We start from the raw sequence: 18924 nt of genomic DNA, 5'->3' as shown, positions 1-18924 counted from the left end.
TTCTGTCATCTCCCGTTAACACCTTCTGCATTCATACTGAAAACAATCTGCTGCTACTTGGTCAGAGTCTTTCTGTGTTACATTTTACACCACTGCTGTTGCCTTGTACCATCTACATTATTCTTCTCTACTGCTGGTAGCCTCATTTTCATAATAAAATTGCTCTTGAAACACTGGGATTCTTGTCTGGCCTTTGGTGCTACACACATAGGATATTTGTGGGTCATGTCTAATGAATAATTATCATGTTGCTATTTAGATGCTTTCTTGAGACTCTGCTCACATGCCTACTGAAATTGATAGCAAAAGTCTGCTGGGTACAACAGCTCAGAAACAAACCTATTTTAAAATCGAGCCTGCCACTATCCCAGTTACCGGAAGGATCACATCCAAGAGCAAGAACCCGATCGCAGCTTTTTCAGTAATATACCATCCGCGCTAAAATAGTTACCGCTGGGATCATTATGATAATGGCAGAATTAAGCCTTACTAGCGTAACTGCTCGCTCAGCTACAGGGAAAACGCATGTAACCGGTCGATGCTGCGTCTTCAGCACCGACGCAGGAGCCGAGATGGCTCTCAGGGGAGACGGCCGGAGAAGACACGGATGTCTTACTCTCCTGCCCAGCTATTCCGGGCGTTTGGCAGCCCCGTGCGCACAGCGAGGGTCACCCTTCCCGGCCTCGCTCTCTTTCGTCCCGCGGCGTAACACGGACTCCGCCGCCGCCGCCGCCGCCGCCGCGTTCCCGGACGGGGCAGCCGAGGCACGGAGCGCTCGGCCCCGCTAGCCGCTGCCGTCACCCCCGCCGCGCCGCCTCCTGCGGGCCGCCGCCCCGCCGCGCCCTGCCCCTTCCCCGCCTCGGCGGCTGCCCGCCACATCCCGGGGGGAGAGCTGCGGCCCGCGGGGCTCAGCCGCACCGCCCCCAGGCCGCTCTCCCCTCTTCCCTTTCCTCCCCTCCCCTCCCCTCTCTCCTCTCCTCTCCCCGCCGCCTTTGTGTCCGCCGGCCCCCGCGCCCCCCCCGGCGCCCCCTCCCCGCGGGGCGAGGCGCGCCGGCGGGCGGGGCGGGGCGGGGCGGCGCGGCGATTGGCGGCGGGTGGGGCGCGGCGGGGCGGGGCGCGGCAGGCGGCGGGGCGGGCCCGGCCCGGCGGCGGGCGGCGGCGCCCCATAAGAAGGGGCCCGGGCCGGGGCCGCCGCCCTTCTTCGCCCGCTGCTCCGAGCCGCCCCGCTCCGCTCCCGGATTACAAAGCCCGCGCCGCCGCCATGAGCATCAGCACCAAGAACTCCTCGTACCGCCGCATGTTCGGCGGGGGCAGCCGCCCCAGCACCGGCACCCGCTACATCACCTCCAGCACCCGCTACTCGCTGGGCAGCGCCCTGCGGCCCAGCACCGCCCGCTACGTGTCCGCCTCGCCCGGCGGCATGTATGCCACCAAGGCGACGTCGGTGCGGCTGCGGAGCAGCATGCCGCCCATGCGGCTGCACGACTCCGTGGACTTCTCCCTGGCCGACGCCATCAACACGGAGTTCAAGGCGAACCGCACCAACGAGAAGGTGGAGCTGCAAGAGCTCAACGACCGCTTCGCCAACTACATCGACAAGGTGCGCTTCCTGGAGCAGCAGAACAAGATCCTGCTGGCCGAGCTGGAGCAGCTCAAGGGCAAGGGCACGTCCCGCCTGGGCGACCTCTACGAGGAGGAGATGCGGGAGCTGCGCCGGCAGGTGGACCAGCTCACCAACGACAAGGCACGCGTGGAAGTGGAGCGGGACAACCTCGCCGACGACATCATGCGGCTGCGGGAGAAGTGAGTGTGCGAGGGGAGGGCGGGGGCGGGCTGCCGGCGACCCCCCCCCCCCACACACACACGCCCACCCAAGCGCCCCGGGCCGGGCTGGGGGCGGCGGGAGGCTCGGGGGACCCCCCGCTGCCGCCTCACCGCGGTCTCGCCCCTTCCAGGTTGCAGGAGGAGATGCTTCAGAGGGAGGAGGCCGAGAACACCCTGCAGTCCTTCAGACAGGTTTGCGGGGGCTGGAGGGAGCGAGCTGGGGGGGCTGGGGGTGGTGGTGCCCGGGACGGGGGGCGGGACTGCGGGAGTTTGCCTTTCTCGCACAAAGGAATTCCATCGGCTCTCCCGCGACCCTCCCTTATTTTCTTGAGGGGGGGATGCTGCGGTCCGAGGGGCGGGGAGGGAAACTATTGTCTTGCTTTATCCGAGTCTCGCCTGTTTTACAAAAAGCGCCCCGACGTGGAATCGCTTCCCGATCCAATAAAAGCGAAAGGGGGGCCATCTGCTCGCTTGGCTGAAGGGTATTAATGGTTTCTATGGGATTCACCGTGGAATGCAGATACAGGCATTATGGCAAGTGTGGTGGCAGCAGATTGAAATAATAGATCCCTTTGTGTCGGAAGGGAGGGCGCAGTGGGCTGCATTCTTACCAAATGTGTAATGGTGCGAGCATACTTCCAGCAAAAAGTGTCTACCGTGTGTATGGTCCAGGTTTTTTATACAAAACAGAGCTCCTTTTTAATGAATTGCTTCGGTCAGCGCATTATTGGACACAACCTTGAAATTTAGAACTTTTTATATGGGTGGTGTCTGCTGACAAGGCAGTTTGCTCCTTGGAGCGAGGTCACATCTGTCAGGCCTGTCTCAGGGGGTCTGTTACCAACACTGAACTTAATGAACTGTAAACGAAGATGGTAAGGTAGGAAGCAAGTTGCCGTAGAGTTTAGTCTCTGTAGGATGTTACTATGTTACTCCAATAAACCAAAAGCTACATGGCAGACAGTGTTCAGAAAGTGTTAAGCTCAGGTTTTCACTTGCGCAAAATCAGCTTTCCACTTGGATTAAGCCTTGTTTGCATTAGGAGATAATTTAGGAATGTGCCTTCTCAAAACAAGGTCTCTTCCCTAAACTGCTGGTGTGGAAAGGCATTGCTAGCATTCCTCCTGGCTAGATGTGACTCCCGTATCTCCAGACAATGGGGCACAGGCTGACTTCATCCCAGGGCTCTTCACAGATGTTAGTAGATGTCACCATTCAGGAAATTGTCACTTGATTGTCAGTGTTTCCCTGGGTAAGGCTTTTGACTACAATATATTTATAGTTTGAAGGAGTGCAGGTGTCTTCACGAGATAATGTGTGGAGACAGATACACTCACTCCCATTTGGAGTCTGGGAATTCAGTCTCCCCTAGCATTCTGGGGACAGAAGTTTGAAACGGAACAGTCTGAGATATGCTGCCTTAACTTCAGCTTCTACTTTTTGAGTGCTAAGCCAATTTAACATTGTGTTAAGTTCCATGCAGAAGCGGTTAACTTAAGTTTTAGAGAACCTAATCTAGTCTGAATCACTGCTGAATTCAGCTGAAGTATCCTTTGACTAAGGCTGGCTTTTGTACTTAGTTGGTATACTTCAAGGCAGGTATACCTCTATTTCAAACCAAATAAACTTTGTGAAGACTCTAGGCTTTTAAGTGAACTTGGCATTCTGCATATCCCACGTTCATTATCCAGCTCTTCCCAGCCCTGTGGAAAGGGGTCGTTCAGGATCTCTGCCTCTAGCAGATTCTATGTGTGCATTACAGTCAGAACTGGATGCATGTAACCTCCTAAGGTGTAGCTTATGCATAAGAATTGCAAATCATTGTCAGTGGAAATGCTACACTAAATCCACTCATGCCAGAACTGGTACATGCTAGCATGTCTGATTTGAACAACAGTAATATCTAATTTTTCCTCTCTGGTGAAAGAGTAGGCTTAATGTGCAGGTTTCCAAAACTAAATCTGTTTCAGTGTGAGTGGTGTTCTTCTGTAAGTGAAATTAGGTTCATAGAACACTGAAGTTGAAACATCCTGTTGAGCTTTCCGTTGTAACAAAAAAAAAAAAAGCACAGCTTTTTATTAAACTGTTACATTCTTGCACTGGGAAGTTGCATGCGTGGGTTTGAAATGCTTCAGCAGATACTTCACTGTTGCGATGTAGTATCAAATTTACTTTTTACTTGGAGTGGTTGTATACTTCAAATATTTGTTCACTTTTAAAATACTGAACTTAAACTTATTTCCAACTCATATGTACTAAATTTTAATTCTTTTCCTGAACAAAGATGTGGTTTTACTCATATGCTGGGGGGCGTACTACATAAAATAAACCTGAAGGTTCAGTGAGTTCTTTTCTGTGGGACAAAACAAGCACCACAATTAGTGAGAAAGTTATTATTGCAGCTTTGCCAGCTACTCTGGCAGCAAGGAGTAGGTCCTGAACCCATGCCAAGACTTAACAGGTCTGCTCCTGGCTAGCATGAGGTTTGTCTGAAGTAAACATGGATGCCCGACCCTGCAAACTACGTGACTGGCATTGAAGCATCCCCTGGGATAAAATCAATGCGTAGTCCAGTTGCTTGTATGTATGCTGAATGCTTTGTTTGCTCAGGTTACAGGTAGCTTATGCATTTATGTAGTTCTCCATCTATCTAGGAAATACAGATACACTGATTCTTCACTCCCTATATTTAATGATAACATGTGTAGTAAAATACATAATGTATATACTAATGTGCCTTCAATTTAAGATGCTCCTAAAAATCCTGTAGTTGTTAATTTGTCTGAAAATATGTCCTCAGGGTGCGTTTTTTTGTAAAATCCATTGGAAACTCTCTGGATGTCTAATTGTGTAAACACATTGGGTCATAGCCATGTAATTTCCTACCAGAATGATCTTCAGGTTTGTTTTTTGGGGGAGGAAAGTAAATGAATTAAGGAATTTTTCCCCTGAATTGAAAAACAGAGAGCCCATGTGAACTGTGTGGGTGTAAAAGTGGAATTGACAGGGAAGTTATGGGGTGTTCTGCTGGATAAAGACAACAAAAGAATTCTGCTGGAGCAAGAACCTTACCCCAGAGTAGGAGTGATCAAAGGAATGGCTTTCTAGGAGTCTAAAGAAAACACTTCTTACTTCAAAGGTGCCATAATAGCGAGAACTGCTGATTAGGAATGCTTATACTTTGGGCAATCCAAAATAGCTTTAGAGTAAGCTGTGAAAACCTGATACATTAATACTGTGTGAACATGAGCACGCAGCTGCGCATGTAACTAGTATGAAAAGAACAATCACCCCCTTTTCAAACTCTTGCACATTTATAATATAAGAAGTTACCAATCAATGTTGAGTCTTAAGTCAGGTTTTCGAGCTAATTCAAGCTGCTTTCATGTAACATTCATGGCATATCTTCTGTTATGCCTTAAATGAATTTTTGCTGTTGATTAAGACTATCTCTGTCCAGCAAAAGGTGGAGTCTTTGCCAGCTACTGTGAGGGTGTAGGCAATGACGACTAACTCTGTGTTTATGCTCATACTTTCTTTTTCTCAAGGGAGGTCTGTTGAACCATTTGGAGTAGTAAATGCTTGCAGTTACTATACGTACCTCACTAGCTGTGCAGGTATGCTTTCAAGCTGTGGTCTGTGGACCCAAAGGGCTCTGTGGTTGATCACCAAGGAGACTGTAAGAAATAAACAAGAAATGAAGCCCACTGATAGGCACGTAGGCACATGGGTTGCATTTCTAAGCGCCACTGGAAAAAATGGAAGTTTGCAAATTCCAAGACTAACACTTTTTCAGTGCTGTCAAGCTAGAAGAGCTTATCGCTGGCTTCTGACCAATGTACCTGCTTCATCTTCAAGCAGGATTTACACCCACCATGATTGGTATGCTCTTGATCATGCTCAGCAATATGCTGGCAAAGATGAAGTAATCTACATATGCTGTATAGTTCCCAAAATGACAGTAAAGGTGGTCTCTGAGGCTAGGGTAGGAGGTGGCAAAGAGAGGGGTTTTGCAGCTCTTGCTTTTGTATTGTTTTGCCAAAAAGCTCAGACATAGCATCAGTCTGTAGGGTACTGAACTTGCTGTAGAAGACTTCCCTCCCTCAGTTTTGGAAGATTGTTCATCATTCTTCTCTCTGGTCAGGATGTTGACAATGCCTCCCTGGCACGTCTCGATCTTGAGCGCAAAGTCGAGTCCCTGCAAGAAGAGATTGTCTTCTTGAAGAAGCTTCATGATGAGGTAAGATGAACAATGGGGTCCGTGATTAGATACGGACAGTCTAGTAAGCAAGCTCTTCACCGGTTCTGGCTGAGTCCCCACCTGCATGTGTCCTGTATGTTGTCATGTAATAACATTGAGCATCTGCTTCTCAGGAAATCCGAGAACTGCAGGCCCAGCTCCAGGAACAGCACATCCAAATTGATATGGATGTTTCTAAGCCTGATCTTACTGCTGCGCTGCGTGACGTTCGTCAACAGTATGAAAGCGTTGCTGCTAAGAATCTTCAGGAAGCTGAAGAGTGGTACAAGTCCAAAGTAAGTAAAATCTCTCCAGGTGCGTCAGGCACTGGAGCTAACTGTACATAAAGGGTTTGCTGTAGCACCCTGTGTTCCCTTTGTGTCTGTATGGGGCATGACCACAGCCATGGCACAGGGTTGTCTTTAAACTCCTAGTCTGGGAAAAGTACAGCTGAAAACATTATTTTGTGCCACAAGTACAGCAGCAAAGTAGTGGGTTCATAGTTGGAGTCTTTCCTGTGCTAACATCTTGGAAGGAGATGTTATATGGAATACTGGAGAAAGGAGTGAATGAATGGGCAAAAAAACGATGAAAAGATGAGAAATGTGGAGGGTAGGAATGGGTGGGGAGGCGAATATGAAAGATTTAACTATGAATTCCACTTTAACAATTAGAAAGGCATTTGAAGAGTCATGCTACTATTTAAATGTTCCAGGTGTTAATGTAATGGCTTCAATTGCCCTCAAATGCTGTGTCAAAAAAAAAAATACTTGTTACACTGTTTCTGTTAAATCATTACACTAACCAAACTGGGGGTTTCTACAGTTCGCAGATCTCTCTGAAGCTGCTAATAGGAACAACGATGCCCTGCGCCAGGCCAAACAAGAAGCTAATGAATACCGCAGACAGATTCAGTCTCTCACCTGCGAAGTTGATGCCCTTAAGGGAAGCGTAAGTAGAAGACAGCAGGTGTTGGGACATTCTTCCCTGTGCAGCTCTAAACGCTGCACTGCAGTTTAATGGCTGATACAGATGTGAGCGCAGCTGATCTGCCGCACAATACAGCAGCGTATTAGTACTCCTTGAAAAGGATGCTATAGGCACAATTTGTCTGCATGCACTACAGTGGACTGCTTAGATTGACATGCTGAACTAGTCTTGCTTAAGGTATAAACAATGAGTTCATTCTCTTGCTGTGATACTGTTTTATATAACATTTTCTGAAAGTGTTTACGGCTTGCCTGTCAGGTGCAGCTGAAGTTATAAAAAAAAAAAAAAGCTGGAGCAACAGTGGAAATAAGGTGCAAACAGCAAATCTTGCTGTTGCTAGAATCTCACTGCCTTAAAGGCTGGCTTGAAATGGATTTTAGTGTGTAGCATACCTGCAGATCCCCTCACTGAGGAGTGCCTGCATGCTGACTGGTAGTGCACGGCTTGGGGCTTACTATAACGGATTGCTTTGCCCCCTGGTAGCAAATACATGGCACACCTCCAATCAAGTAGCAGAATAACTCACCTTGACTTTGCAAGGGAAGATAGCGATGACTATTTTGGGATGTGTCTGGGTGTTTTCAAAGGATGCTAGCCATAACTCCCCTTCTAAAAATCTTTAAGGGTCTTGAGGGGTGGGGAAGAGTGGCTGAACTGCAGCAGTGCCTGACTTCATTATTCTCTTCCAGAATGAATCCCTGGAGCGCCAAATGCGTGAAATGGAGGAGAATTTTGCTGTTGAAGCTGCTAACTACCAAGACACTATTGGCCGTCTGCAGGATGAGATTCAGAACATGAAGGAAGAAATGGCTCGCCACCTCCGCGAGTACCAGGACCTGCTGAATGTCAAGATGGCTCTTGATATTGAGATTGCCACCTACAGAAAACTGCTGGAGGGTGAAGAGAGCAGGTAAAAATCTCATGCGGACACTTTTCTAAACAGCAGTCACTCAAAGACACTGTATACCCATGTCTGACTTTATCCATTTCTTTTTTTCCTTCAGGATTAACATGCCTATTCCAACCTTTGCTTCTTTGAACCTGAGAGGTAAGCTATTTCTGCTTCTTCCGTTTAGACGGCCATTCTGTCACTAGCAAAAAGGTCCTTGATAGATAGTTCCTTTTACTTTAGTGGTTGAACTATAAATGCAGTCGTGTGTGAATGTTTTTCTTAAATATAACTACAATATTTACAATTACTTAACCTTGGATGGGGAGAGAGCTACTTTGTTCCTGGGTGTGGATGTTTTTAAAATCGGTACATGGTGAGTGATTAGTTTAGATGCCTGCTGAAGGTGCTTTAAGGGGGACAGGAAGAAAAAAGATTCACTTAGGATTCAGAGCAGAAGACTTCTTCATATACTAAATTGGGATTCTGAAAGTAGATCTAAAGTCTGTTACACTTCATTGCTTTGAGGAAACACTTCATCTAGACTGTTGGTAATAATACATTTTCTTCTGCAGAAACCAACATTGAGTCTCAGCCAATGGTTGACACCCACTCAAAGAGAACACTTCTAATTAAGACTGTCGAAACTAGAGATGGACAGGTTGGTGGTAACTTTTGATTTTATTTCTATCACAGCTGGTTACCTTAAAATACTCCTACGTTTGTCTGCTGGTTAGTGCAGCCTGTATGTGGTAGTAAGGATTGAGTAGAACAGTACCTGGCAGTCCAAGCAGTGTGGCTGAGCATACAGATGTAGCAAATGGGCTTCTGTAGAAATGATCACAAAATTCGTCTGATAGTAAATCCTGAAGTGGCTGACAGTTACCTGTGAGTATTTAAGTTCAGCTGAGTTAGCAAGTTCTCAAAAGATTTCTCACACCACCTGAGGAAAATGTGGCAGTAAGCAGAGGTACTTGTTTGGGACAAGGTACTGTTTTTGGACTAAGTCAATAAAGGCTTAAATGCTTTCTGCGTGCTATTTACCAACTAGAGCCTCACATAAGTGAGAGTTTGGTACCCCTTTGTTCTCAGTTCTGTGGTACTGGATGTTCCAAACAATCTTCCTATGAAAATTTAATGCAAGGGTCTCTGTTTTTCAACAGGTTATTAATGAAACTTCCCAGCATCATGATGACTTGGAGTAAAGCTGAAGTGGAGATGCATACTTACTAATGCAGGAGAAATTCTTACCAGCAAGAGTTAAAAAGTCCATGTCTTAAAGGAAGAAACAGCTTTCAAGTGCCTTTCTGCAGTTTTTCCATGAGCGCAAGATTATTATGCTAGGAAATAGGTCTTAGATCTTGCAAACTGACTCTCCCTGAAGGATTAGAGTTTACAATGGAGTCTAGTTTACAAATAGCAATATCTTGTGCTGCAATACTGTTTTTAAGTATCCAAATCCAATAAAACTGCTTTTTCCAGCACAGTATGAGCAACCTGTCGCTACTTCAATAAACCTTTGGAAAATGGCTCTTGATGTGTTCTAATTTGTTAACTTCATGACTTTCTGGAAAGCCATAACACTGTAATGCTGGAATTACTATACGGTTGACATCTCTAGTACTGGTTGTGTGGAATGCTGTTTTTTCAGTTTAACTAGATAAACTTACTCATTTACTGCTTAGGTTTTGGAACAAACTAAAATGGACTATAACTGGCAGATGCATAATGTATTATGATATTTCTTATCTCTTGAATAAAATATGATACTTCAAGCTAATAAAAATCAATCTTGCTTCCATATACTAGTTAACCTGGTTATGAAGAGCTAAGAATGCCCAAAATACCTTAATACTCAGCTCTGTAAGTTAAGTAGCTGTGAAATAGCTCATGTACGCCCTTATCTGTGACAGCACCTTTGCAAAGTTAACAGCTGACTTGACGCATTGACTTCATTTTCCAGGAAAGACTAGTTTCCAAAGGCTTGTCTGTATTACAGAAGCTAAATGAAGGCTTCAGATGGACTGAGGCTTAGGAGATATTTAAAGGGACTGCATAGAAGGAATAACTTGGCTTACTGGTGAATTGATTCCAGCATTTAAACCCCTTGAAAAAAGGAGAGCCACCATGCTTGCTGCATGCAGAATGGGGGAGAGAAGACTCCCATCTGGCCTGTCATGGTCTTCTGGGAGATGGAAGTGAAAGGTTGGAGTCCTCTGTGAATGCTTAAAAGAGAAAAACCTTTTCTGCAGAGGAAGCTACTTCTCAAATCAAAACACAGTCAAAACCTCTGAACAGCTTTTACTCTGCAGGAGTATCTACTCTGTATCACTCCTGTAAAGCCTGCTTCCTGTAAGCCTTCACTAAGGTAGAAGTTTTGTGGAATGAGTAAAAAGCAAGTGGAGCTGTTTGGTGAGTGTGAATCCCATTCGGTGCTTGTTCAAGGTAATGGGAGTAGTTCCATGTTGTATAGACGTTCTCACAAGCACTTTGGAACTAACTTATCTGTAAGGAAAACTTTTTCTCACAAATAACATTATCCCTATCTGACAGGGATGAAAAAAAAATTACTTTTTCATCCTTATCAGTCAATTCCTTTCCTGTGGTGCATGGCGAGCGTGATGCGGTGCAGGTGCTGGGGCAAGCGGGCAGTAGGCTGCCATGTCTCACTCCAGCTGCCCACAGCACCCAGTTAGATCTGCAGCAGGCGGAGGGTGATGTCTGGGCTGTGCTGGAGCCCCCGCAGCTCAGACACAGGTATCCTGCAGCCTGGGGGTAGGGGCCTCAGCATCATCACAGTTTCATCTTTGAAGGTCCCAGGGAGAAGTGCTGAAGCTGTTCTTCACAGCAGGAAAACACCTGATGTTTTAAACAAGGTGTGCTGATGCTGTTCCTACCCTGCTTTTCTCTCTTAAGCATTCACAGAGGGCTTCAGCCTCTCGCTCCCCCCTCCCGCCAGGCCAGAGGGGAGTTTCCCCCATCACACTGCGCTTGGGCTGCTGTTCAGCAAAGCAGGCAGATCCGTGAGGCTGGGGCACGTGCCTGTCCAGCCTGGTGCTTTAGGCACTCACCTGAGGGAAATGTCCTGTAGCTGGTCCTGTGCTTGTTCTGGTGACTTTTCCTTGCAAAAGGGCCAGAAGTGACTCTGAGCAGAGTGCCTGGACCCAGGCCATGGCCACTGCTCACTGCAAAGCAGGACAGGTTCAGCCTGGTCTGTGGCATGGTGAGTAGGATAGGCTCGTTAAAAAGCACAAGAACGAGCCCAGCCTCCTTCATGCTGCAGAGGTTATGGGCACCAGGTTTTCTACTACCTATCAACATCCAGAATGATAAAAAAAAGCACAAACAAGCTTGCGTGGGAGATGCTTTCTGTGATAATGACAGCTCTGGGCATGTGCAATAGCTAATTTTCAACACTCAATCGGCAGGGGTGGCTGCAGCCTTTCAGGATTAAGAGTGGCTTAAGGTGCTGATGTCATCCTGCCTCTTGCAGACTGCTGAAGTCTTTTTCTGGATCTGGGCACTGAAAAGGTTAGGCCAATGCTTAATGTCATTTCTTGCAGCTGAAGCACTGTGGGGGCTCCGGGTGGTGGCATCCAGCAGGAGAGCCGCCTCCTCCAGGGGACGGTGGGGACCATCAGTGGCTGTGGGCAGAGACCCGAAGACCAGCGTGCCTTCTGAAATGCGGGCTGACAGCTGGAGGTTACCTGAGCTATAACACTCTTTCAGATGTTGCTTCTCCCTCTGCTGCCAGCTGCTTTGCTTGCTGCTTTCTGTCGCCTTTGGTTGCTTTACCCAGTAGATGAAAGAATTGACTGTATCAAACACTGACAGCGCAGCAGAAGAGTTATTTCTGGCTCTTCTGTGTTTGGGGTTACTCAGAGCACAGAGAAGCATGTGGTAGAGCTTTCAATCCTGGGAATAAATAGAAAAATAAATAGAAACAAATAAAAATAAACTAGTTGCCAAGGGGATAGGAAGATTGCAGGAAACCTCTAAAGCCTGTGCTCTGTGCAACTGCAAGAGTGCCCTCACGGTGGAAAGGAGAATGGATGGTGACTGTGTAAACTTCTCAGTGTTTGATGCAGGTGCGCCAGCCTTGTGCTTGTACATAATCACTGGAAGCTGCTTAGTGCTGAGCCAGCAGCTGACCTCAGAACTGTATTTTACATCCCAATAACTACAGGCAGCAGCTGTACCGAGAGGGGCAGCCCCCAGCAGCGGCTGGGCACTTCTCCCACCCTGCAATGAACACTGTGAAGCTGCTCCTGTGAGCTTACACAGTGACTACCTCCAAATGTGTGAGCTGTACTCACAGTAAATAATACTAATCCTCCAGATAACTGAGTCCTCATATTTACCTCATGTAGCCAGAATCTTGCTTTCCTTTCCTTTTTTTTTTTTTTTTTTAATAATCCTGCAAAATACAGAAACTGTTAACAGAGAATCCATATTCCAAGCCCCTAGGAACATGTAGCTAATGCATTTCTTCTGCCATCCAGTTTGTCTGCTTTAGTATACAGCAAATATACTTTTCCCTCCCTCTGCCCTCTGCTCTCTTTCTTCCCTCCGTCCTCTTTTTCTTTCTTTCTTTCTTGCTCGCTTGCTTTCTTTTTCTTTCTTTTTTCTTTCTTCTTCCTTCTTCCTTTCTTTTTCTTTTTTCTTTCTTTTCTTTCTTTTTTCTTTCTTTCTTTATTCTTTTCTTTTCTCTTCTCTTCCTCCTCTTCTTCTTCTTCTTCCTTTCTTCATCTGTCTTTCTAATATTTCAGTGTTGAGCGTACCTTTTTGGCTCACAAAGACTGCTCACACTTCTGGCCCAACCAAAGGCTCTTGCCTTCTCTCTTCCCCTCCCTGTGGCAGCTCTTTTCGGCTGTTATATCTGTAAATGATTCTGGTGCTTTCACTGCTGACATACTGTGCTTGGTGGGAACAACTGTATTTTTTTAAATGCACAGAGGAAATAGCTGCAAGGCTGCTCTGAGATCCTGAAAGCTTGGTTTACATGAGGTTTAAAGAACTCAGGGCACTTTGGATGAGGCCTGACAGCAGTATGGTGGAAAACTGTTCATCAGCGGTGGTGGTAGGGTGGTGGCATCGCTGTGCCTCAGGCTGCAGGGTGCTGCCCCATGGCACCAAGCTGCCCCACAGACTATCAGGCACCTGGGTGCCTCATGCAAAGCCAGAAAAGCACCCAAGGAACCGAGACCTTCAGAAAAGTGGTTGCGGGAAACCACTCATCCCAGCCTGGTGTAGAACCTCGCAAATGGGGTCTGAGACAAATCTCACCATGCCAGGCAGGGTGCCCAGTGCTGCCTGTGATTAGAGCAGGGCTCATGCTCGGAGTCCTCTTTGCAGCTGCAAAATTCCACATATAAGTGGATTACTGGGGACTTTGGGACTGGTCTGTTCTCCCATTAGTCAATTAAAACATATCCTGTAGACTTTCGATCACCTTTAGGCACCCACAGAGCTTGGAGGAACTTGTGGCTGCCATCCCTGTCACGGGGCTGTTGGTGGCAGTCACCAAGGACCCTTGCTGTGCAGAGGTCATGTTCTGCTGGGACACACCTGGTGCTGGGAGGCTCCTGCTCCTGGCCAGGGCTTGCTTATGCCCACTGGTGGAAGGGGAGGTGCTTGGAGGAAATAAATTCCCACATTTGGAGAGGATGAACAGCTGAGTGGCTGGATAGAGAAACTCACTGGTGCCCTAATGGCAGGTAGATAGTGAGATTTTAATTGCAAATCCATCCACAGTGGAAGGGAAGCCTGGATATTACTGAAAATTTAAAGTAATTTACATACAATAAACTGCTTTAAGAGACATTTGCTTGAGTGAAGTCATGCATGCAGCATCAGGAAGTGCCAAAAATAAAATTACATCCTCAGTCTTCATTTGGTCCCTTTATGTTCATGCATACTGCTACAGGTTTTAGCTGCAAGTGCATGGACCTTGTCTCATTCAGTGCACATACCCGACAGCACTTCAGGAATCACCACCACTTACCTGCTAGAGCATTTTCAGACTGCCTGGATGTGTGTTCCTTCAGTTTATTTATCTGCTTTAAAGAGTCTTGAAGTTTTAATTTCCTCTAGGGTACCCTCTGCTGTTCTTCACAGCCCCCCTGCGAGACGTGGGGTATTACCAGCCCTGTGTCATGGTGGGGCCATGGAGCACAGCCATCAAACTCAGAAGTGGAAGCTAACCTCAGCGGTCCGGTGAGGTCATTTAGCACTTTTGAGGCACTTACTGATATTAGGTCCAGGTACTTTCCCAGTCTAGGTCTCAGATAAAGTTCCCTCAAGATGAAGCTCAGCATTTCAGGGGTACTAATTCAAAACAAGGTTCAGGTGAAATTCCCAGCCTCAGCCAAGGAGGCTACACCACAAGCAGGAAAATAATCCGGTTCTTCAACATGATGTAGAGCTACCTTAACTGTAGGACCCTTCTCTCTCTACAACATATTGCATCCTTCATTCCACAGTTCCCTCCTTCTGCAATTAACGGCAGCAAAGCTCTTGCTAACAGGCGCCTCACAGCCCCGTCCAAGGTCATTCCTCACTGGCCAGAGGTAAAAGCTGCTTATGGGCTTCAGCCTGCAGCAACCAAACTCATTGCTTCAGAAAAGGGGAAGTCTACAGCAGCCAAATCTCTACACAGCAGTAATAGTTTCCGTACCAACTCCTCAGCCTGACATTTTCAGACCTTTTCTTTTCCAGAGACGTATTGCAGCTGTCTCCCCGTGGTGGGTTACACGAACTGCAAGGGGAAGGCAGCTGCTTGGAGCGTTTCTCCTCTCTGGTGGTCCTTGGCTGCAGTGTACCCTGCAGGATGGGATGGCTGCAAAGGGAAGAGATGCAGCTTTCTCCAGGAATTGCTCTGCAGTTATTCTTTGCTACTGGCTGTGATTCTGAAGTTCAGGAAGATGTCTCCGGCTCAGCAGACAGCAAATAAAAACATCTTCAGGATGGAGAAAGGTGGTGGGTTGAACCCGGCCAGCTGCCAAGCACGCACACAGCCGCCTGCTCATCCCCATCACCCCCAGTGGGACAGGGGAGAAAACAGGGGGTAAAAGGGAGAAAATTTGTGGGTGGAGATAAAGACAGTGAAGAAAAGGAGGTGAGGGGAACCCTGAGAGCAACAAAGCTAAGCACGCACCACCCCCACAGGGAGATGAATGCACAGCTGGTCTCTGAGCAATGGTCACCTTGGAAGCCAAGACCCATCCTTCTCATCCTTTACTTCAGTCTTTATTGCTGATGATTGAACCGATTGAGCATGACATTGTGTGGTATGGAACGTCCCCTTGACCATTTCAGGTCAGCTGTCCTGGCTGTGTCCCCTCCTGATGTCTTTCCCACCCCCAGCTGACTCACTGAGGGGGCAGAGTGGGAGACCAAGAGAAAGCCTTGATGCTGTGTGAGTGCTGTGCAGCAACAGCCGGAACAGCCTTGTGTCACCGGTACTGTTTCAGTCACAAATCCAAAACACAGCACCACGGGGGCCGCTACGCAGTTCGTTAACTCCAGCCCGGCCAGACCCAGCACAAGAACTTAGCAGAAGGTCAGAGGGGTGCATGGTCTGTACCTGCAGCTGGGTGACGGCTGTGTACGAGAGCTGAGAAGGATCCAGGTTTAAAGTCCACCAAATTAGGAGCAGGGTTTTCAGCCCACATGTCCCAGCATAAGACACTCTATAGATTTTATGGATATCTAAGAAACGTGTACGTTGGAAAAGCTCTGCTCTTTTACGCAACCAACTTTATTATACCTGGCAAAGTGAGTAATTCAGGGTGGGTTTACTGGCTGAAGCTCTCCACATGCAGACCGGGTTTCCATCCCCATCCCTAGCTAACGCTTAAATACTGGAAACAAAATCTGGCTCCCACCTACTGTAAACTACTACAATCATATTTTTAAAACTTATTTTGCAAACTGGGGATGGTAATTGCAAACATGCTTTCTGCTCTGACAGGCCTTGATGGAGCGTGCTGGAGTGCATGAGAGGTTTGTTGCCCCCAGCTCTCCCCATCAGACCCCAGCGCCCCGCGGCCGGGCTGCAGCAGTGCGTGCAGCTGTGCGTGCCTGCACCGCTCCTGCCCAACGCAGCGCAAAGCACTTGCCCTGCTGCTTTAAGCTAAAAAGGTTGGACTGTGATCCAGGAGGGGTCTGGAGTGGTGCATCCTCACACTGGTGGGATATGCCTCTATCCTGGCCAAATCCTGTTCTGCTGTTCAGTTACTCTCCAAGTGAAAAAGTTGTTTCTTATATTTAAACAGAATTTCTTGTATCGCAGTCCATGCCTATTGCCTCTAGTCTTGCTACTGGGTAACCAAGGGGAAGCTGGCTCTATCATTCGTACTCCCTCCATCAGGTGTTTTTACACATTGATGTGATCCCCCTGAGCCTTCTCTTCTCCAGGCTGAAGAGTCCCAGCTCTCTCAGCCTCTAGTCATAGGTCAGATGCCCTAAGCCCTTCGTTGTCCTCATGGCCCTTGGCTGGGTTTTTCCAGTATGTCCATCTCTCTCTTGTACTGGGGACCCCAGAACTGGATGCAGTACTGCAGGGGGGTCTCACCAGGTCTGAGCAGAGGGGAAGGATCACCTCCCCCAGAAAGCTTAGCTTCGTTATACCAAGTTATACTGACCGGTCAACAAAAGGGTACATAGAAAGTGGTGACCTGGCAGATGGGAGGGTAAGTAAAGGCCAGAGCTCTACAGCAACACATGAACATACTGGGTCAGATCAGTGATCCACCCGAACTCCTACAGTGCTTGCTGGGGAAACAGGGCTCCAATCCCCGGAACAGCCTTCATTTCCAGACAAGCAGAAATTCAGGGGCTTTTTGAGCCAGTGGCTTTATTCAGATCATTGATGAACTCGTCTGACCTGATTTGAATCCTTTAATGTTTTTAGCTTCTAACAGCCTGTATTTTGTAATTTTATAATGTACCAGGGAAAAACATTTTCTTTTGATTATTTTATCCTCACTGTCTGATAATTTTGCTGACTTTCCAGTAGTTCTTGTGTTAGAAAACACAGTAAATAATAATTCTGTGTTCAACCCCTCCGTGCTGCCCCTCATTTGACAGACTTCTCTAGTAGCTCCCCTCCAGCACCTCAACATGTTTCTTACATTTATACTGTCTTCTCATCCAGAAGCCACCCTGTAACCCTAATAATTCTCATCACTCTTTTCCATTTTAGTTCTGTTATAATGTATTTAAAACAAGGTGACTAGGACAACAAGCAGTCTTCAAGACACGTGCATTGGAGCAACACAGGGTGACATAACGGGAACTGCTGTTTTGTGATCAGTTACCTTCAAAGTAAGTAAAAATAGCCCATCTACTTTTTTGATCACTGCTCAGTACTGGGCTGATGTTTTCAGAGAGTTATTCACAGTCACTCAAAGATCTATTTTCTAAGGACTAATAGCTATGAGTTATTTTTCCCCCTACTTTGCCGTCATTGACATTAAAATTTCATCCACTGTTTGATTGTCCAGTCATCCAGGACTGTGAGATCTTCTGCAACTTGGAGCTTTGCATTAATATTGATTGCCCTTCATAATTTTGTACTAACTGAACACTTTTGTCAACCTACTAGTCCATCCTTTGCTAGGTCACTGAGGAATATACTGAACAGTGAAGTCCAGTGTGCAAATACTTGTGGGATCCCAATGACAGCTTCCTTCCGTGGTGAAGGCTCTCCATTATTTCCTACTTTCTAGCTTAAAATAGGGAGAATCTGCCTTTTATACTTCTTAGGAATCTGCAGTGATCATTTTGCAAAAGCTTTTGACAAAATCTTCAGTCTGCATCACCCTTACTGGCCACTGACTATTCCTCGGACACGGGATGCATTGCAATTAGCAAATCAGTGGTTTCACACTGAGTTACTCCAGACCTATTTGATGGTTGCTATTCTGCTTTCTTCTTACCTGTCGATGTATTGATTTATTTCAAAACCTTTTCGGTTTGAGATTGTTCTTCATCTGTCACAGGGGGCTCCTTCACCTTGTTCTTAATGAGTTGAATCCATGGAAGCTTTTTTCCTGTGGTCTTATCATTGCTGAGTAACCCTTCTAACTCTTGGCTGCCTCTCTTGAACCTGCACTGAATTTCTGGCAGACATAATGGTTTGGATGTGTTTGAAAGTGTTTTTTATTAGCAACTTTCTTCTTGAACTGGTATTTGATCCATCTCACTGGAGATCTATTGTCCATTTGCCAGATTTCCCTGGTTTTCCCATTTGGACATGACTTCTGTCAAGTTCTAGTAGTTCCCTTCACTGTCCTTTTTAACTGAGATGAGCTTTTTGTAAGGGTTCTTTTTCTTTTTCTCTTTTTCTCTTTCTTTTTCTTTTTCTTTTATGTTCTATGTTCTATATTCTATTTTCTATTTTCCATTTTCATTTTCATTTTTCTTTTTTTTTCTTTATTTCTTCTTTTTCTGTTTCTTTTTCTTTTTCAGAGGCTTCTCAGCAAGATAGTAAGCAGTTATCAGTTTAATATAGTATCTCCAAAAGTCTCTTCATGGCTTGTCAGCATTTTCAATCTTTTAGCTTCTAACTTTTTTTTTTTTTTTACATTGCTGCCCACATTTAGAAGAAAGCTCCCTTTTGAAGTTCAGCTTGATTGAAACGGACTTCCAGGTCATTTTTCCTTCCTGGCTTGATTCCTCTTTGCTTCTAACCTCTCCACTTTCCACACAGTCTGTAAATTACTTGTCTCTATCTGTCCTTTGCAAGATATGTTCTTAGCATTTCTCTCCTTTAACCCATAATTATCTAGCTGCCTTTTCCTTTAGGTAGCGGAGCTCCTATGTATCTAATTGAACTTGGAGCAATTGCTTTGAACTTCATGGCATTTATTTCAGACATGAGGAAGAGCTTTCAGATGATAGCTTGTCAATTTCCCCCCAGCTTTATTAGATGGACTAATAAAACACAGGGCACCTATCCACAAACCTGGATTTAGAC

At 46.5% G+C, this 18924-nt stretch overlaps 1 protein-coding gene across 1 annotated transcript; it reads left to right on the top strand.

The window, feature by feature from the left end:
• Positions 1-1135: 1135 nt before the first annotated feature.
• On the top strand, positions 1136-9474 carry VIM (vimentin). Its single transcript, XM_055708351.1, has 9 exons — positions 1136-1803; positions 1956-2016; positions 5969-6064; positions 6199-6360; positions 6890-7015; positions 7744-7964; positions 8059-8102; positions 8519-8604; positions 9107-9474. The coding sequence occupies exons 1-9, from the start codon at positions 1262-1264 to the stop codon at positions 9146-9148; spliced, it is 1380 nt and encodes a 459-aa protein (XP_055564326.1). The 5' UTR covers positions 1136-1261; the 3' UTR covers positions 9149-9474.
• The last annotated feature ends 9450 nt before the right edge of the window (positions 9475-18924 follow it).

This window comes from Falco cherrug, chromosome 4 (genome assembly GCF_023634085.1).
Source record: "Falco cherrug isolate bFalChe1 chromosome 4, bFalChe1.pri, whole genome shotgun sequence".
In the NCBI taxonomy this organism is placed as follows: Eukaryota; Metazoa; Chordata; class Aves; order Falconiformes; family Falconidae; genus Falco; species Falco cherrug.
The sequence above is the reverse complement of the archived record's forward strand: the minus strand, read 5'-3'. Positions and strand labels throughout refer to the sequence as shown.

What these genes read in the sequence shown, in the direction of transcription:
- VIM (XM_055708351.1), top strand. Translation starts at nt 1,262, where the DNA reads ATGAGCATCAGCACCAAGAACTCCTCGTACCGCCGCATGTTCGGCGGG. An exon ending in ATCATGCGGCTGCGGGAGAA is followed by an intron (nt 1,804 to 1,955) that starts GTGAGTGTGCGA and finishes CGCCCCTTCCAG; the next exon opens with GTTGCAGGAGGAGATGCTTC. An exon ending in TTGATGCCCTTAAGGGAAGC is followed by an intron (nt 7,016 to 7,743) that starts GTAAGTAGAAGA and finishes ATTCTCTTCCAG; the next exon opens with AATGAATCCCTGGAGCGCCA.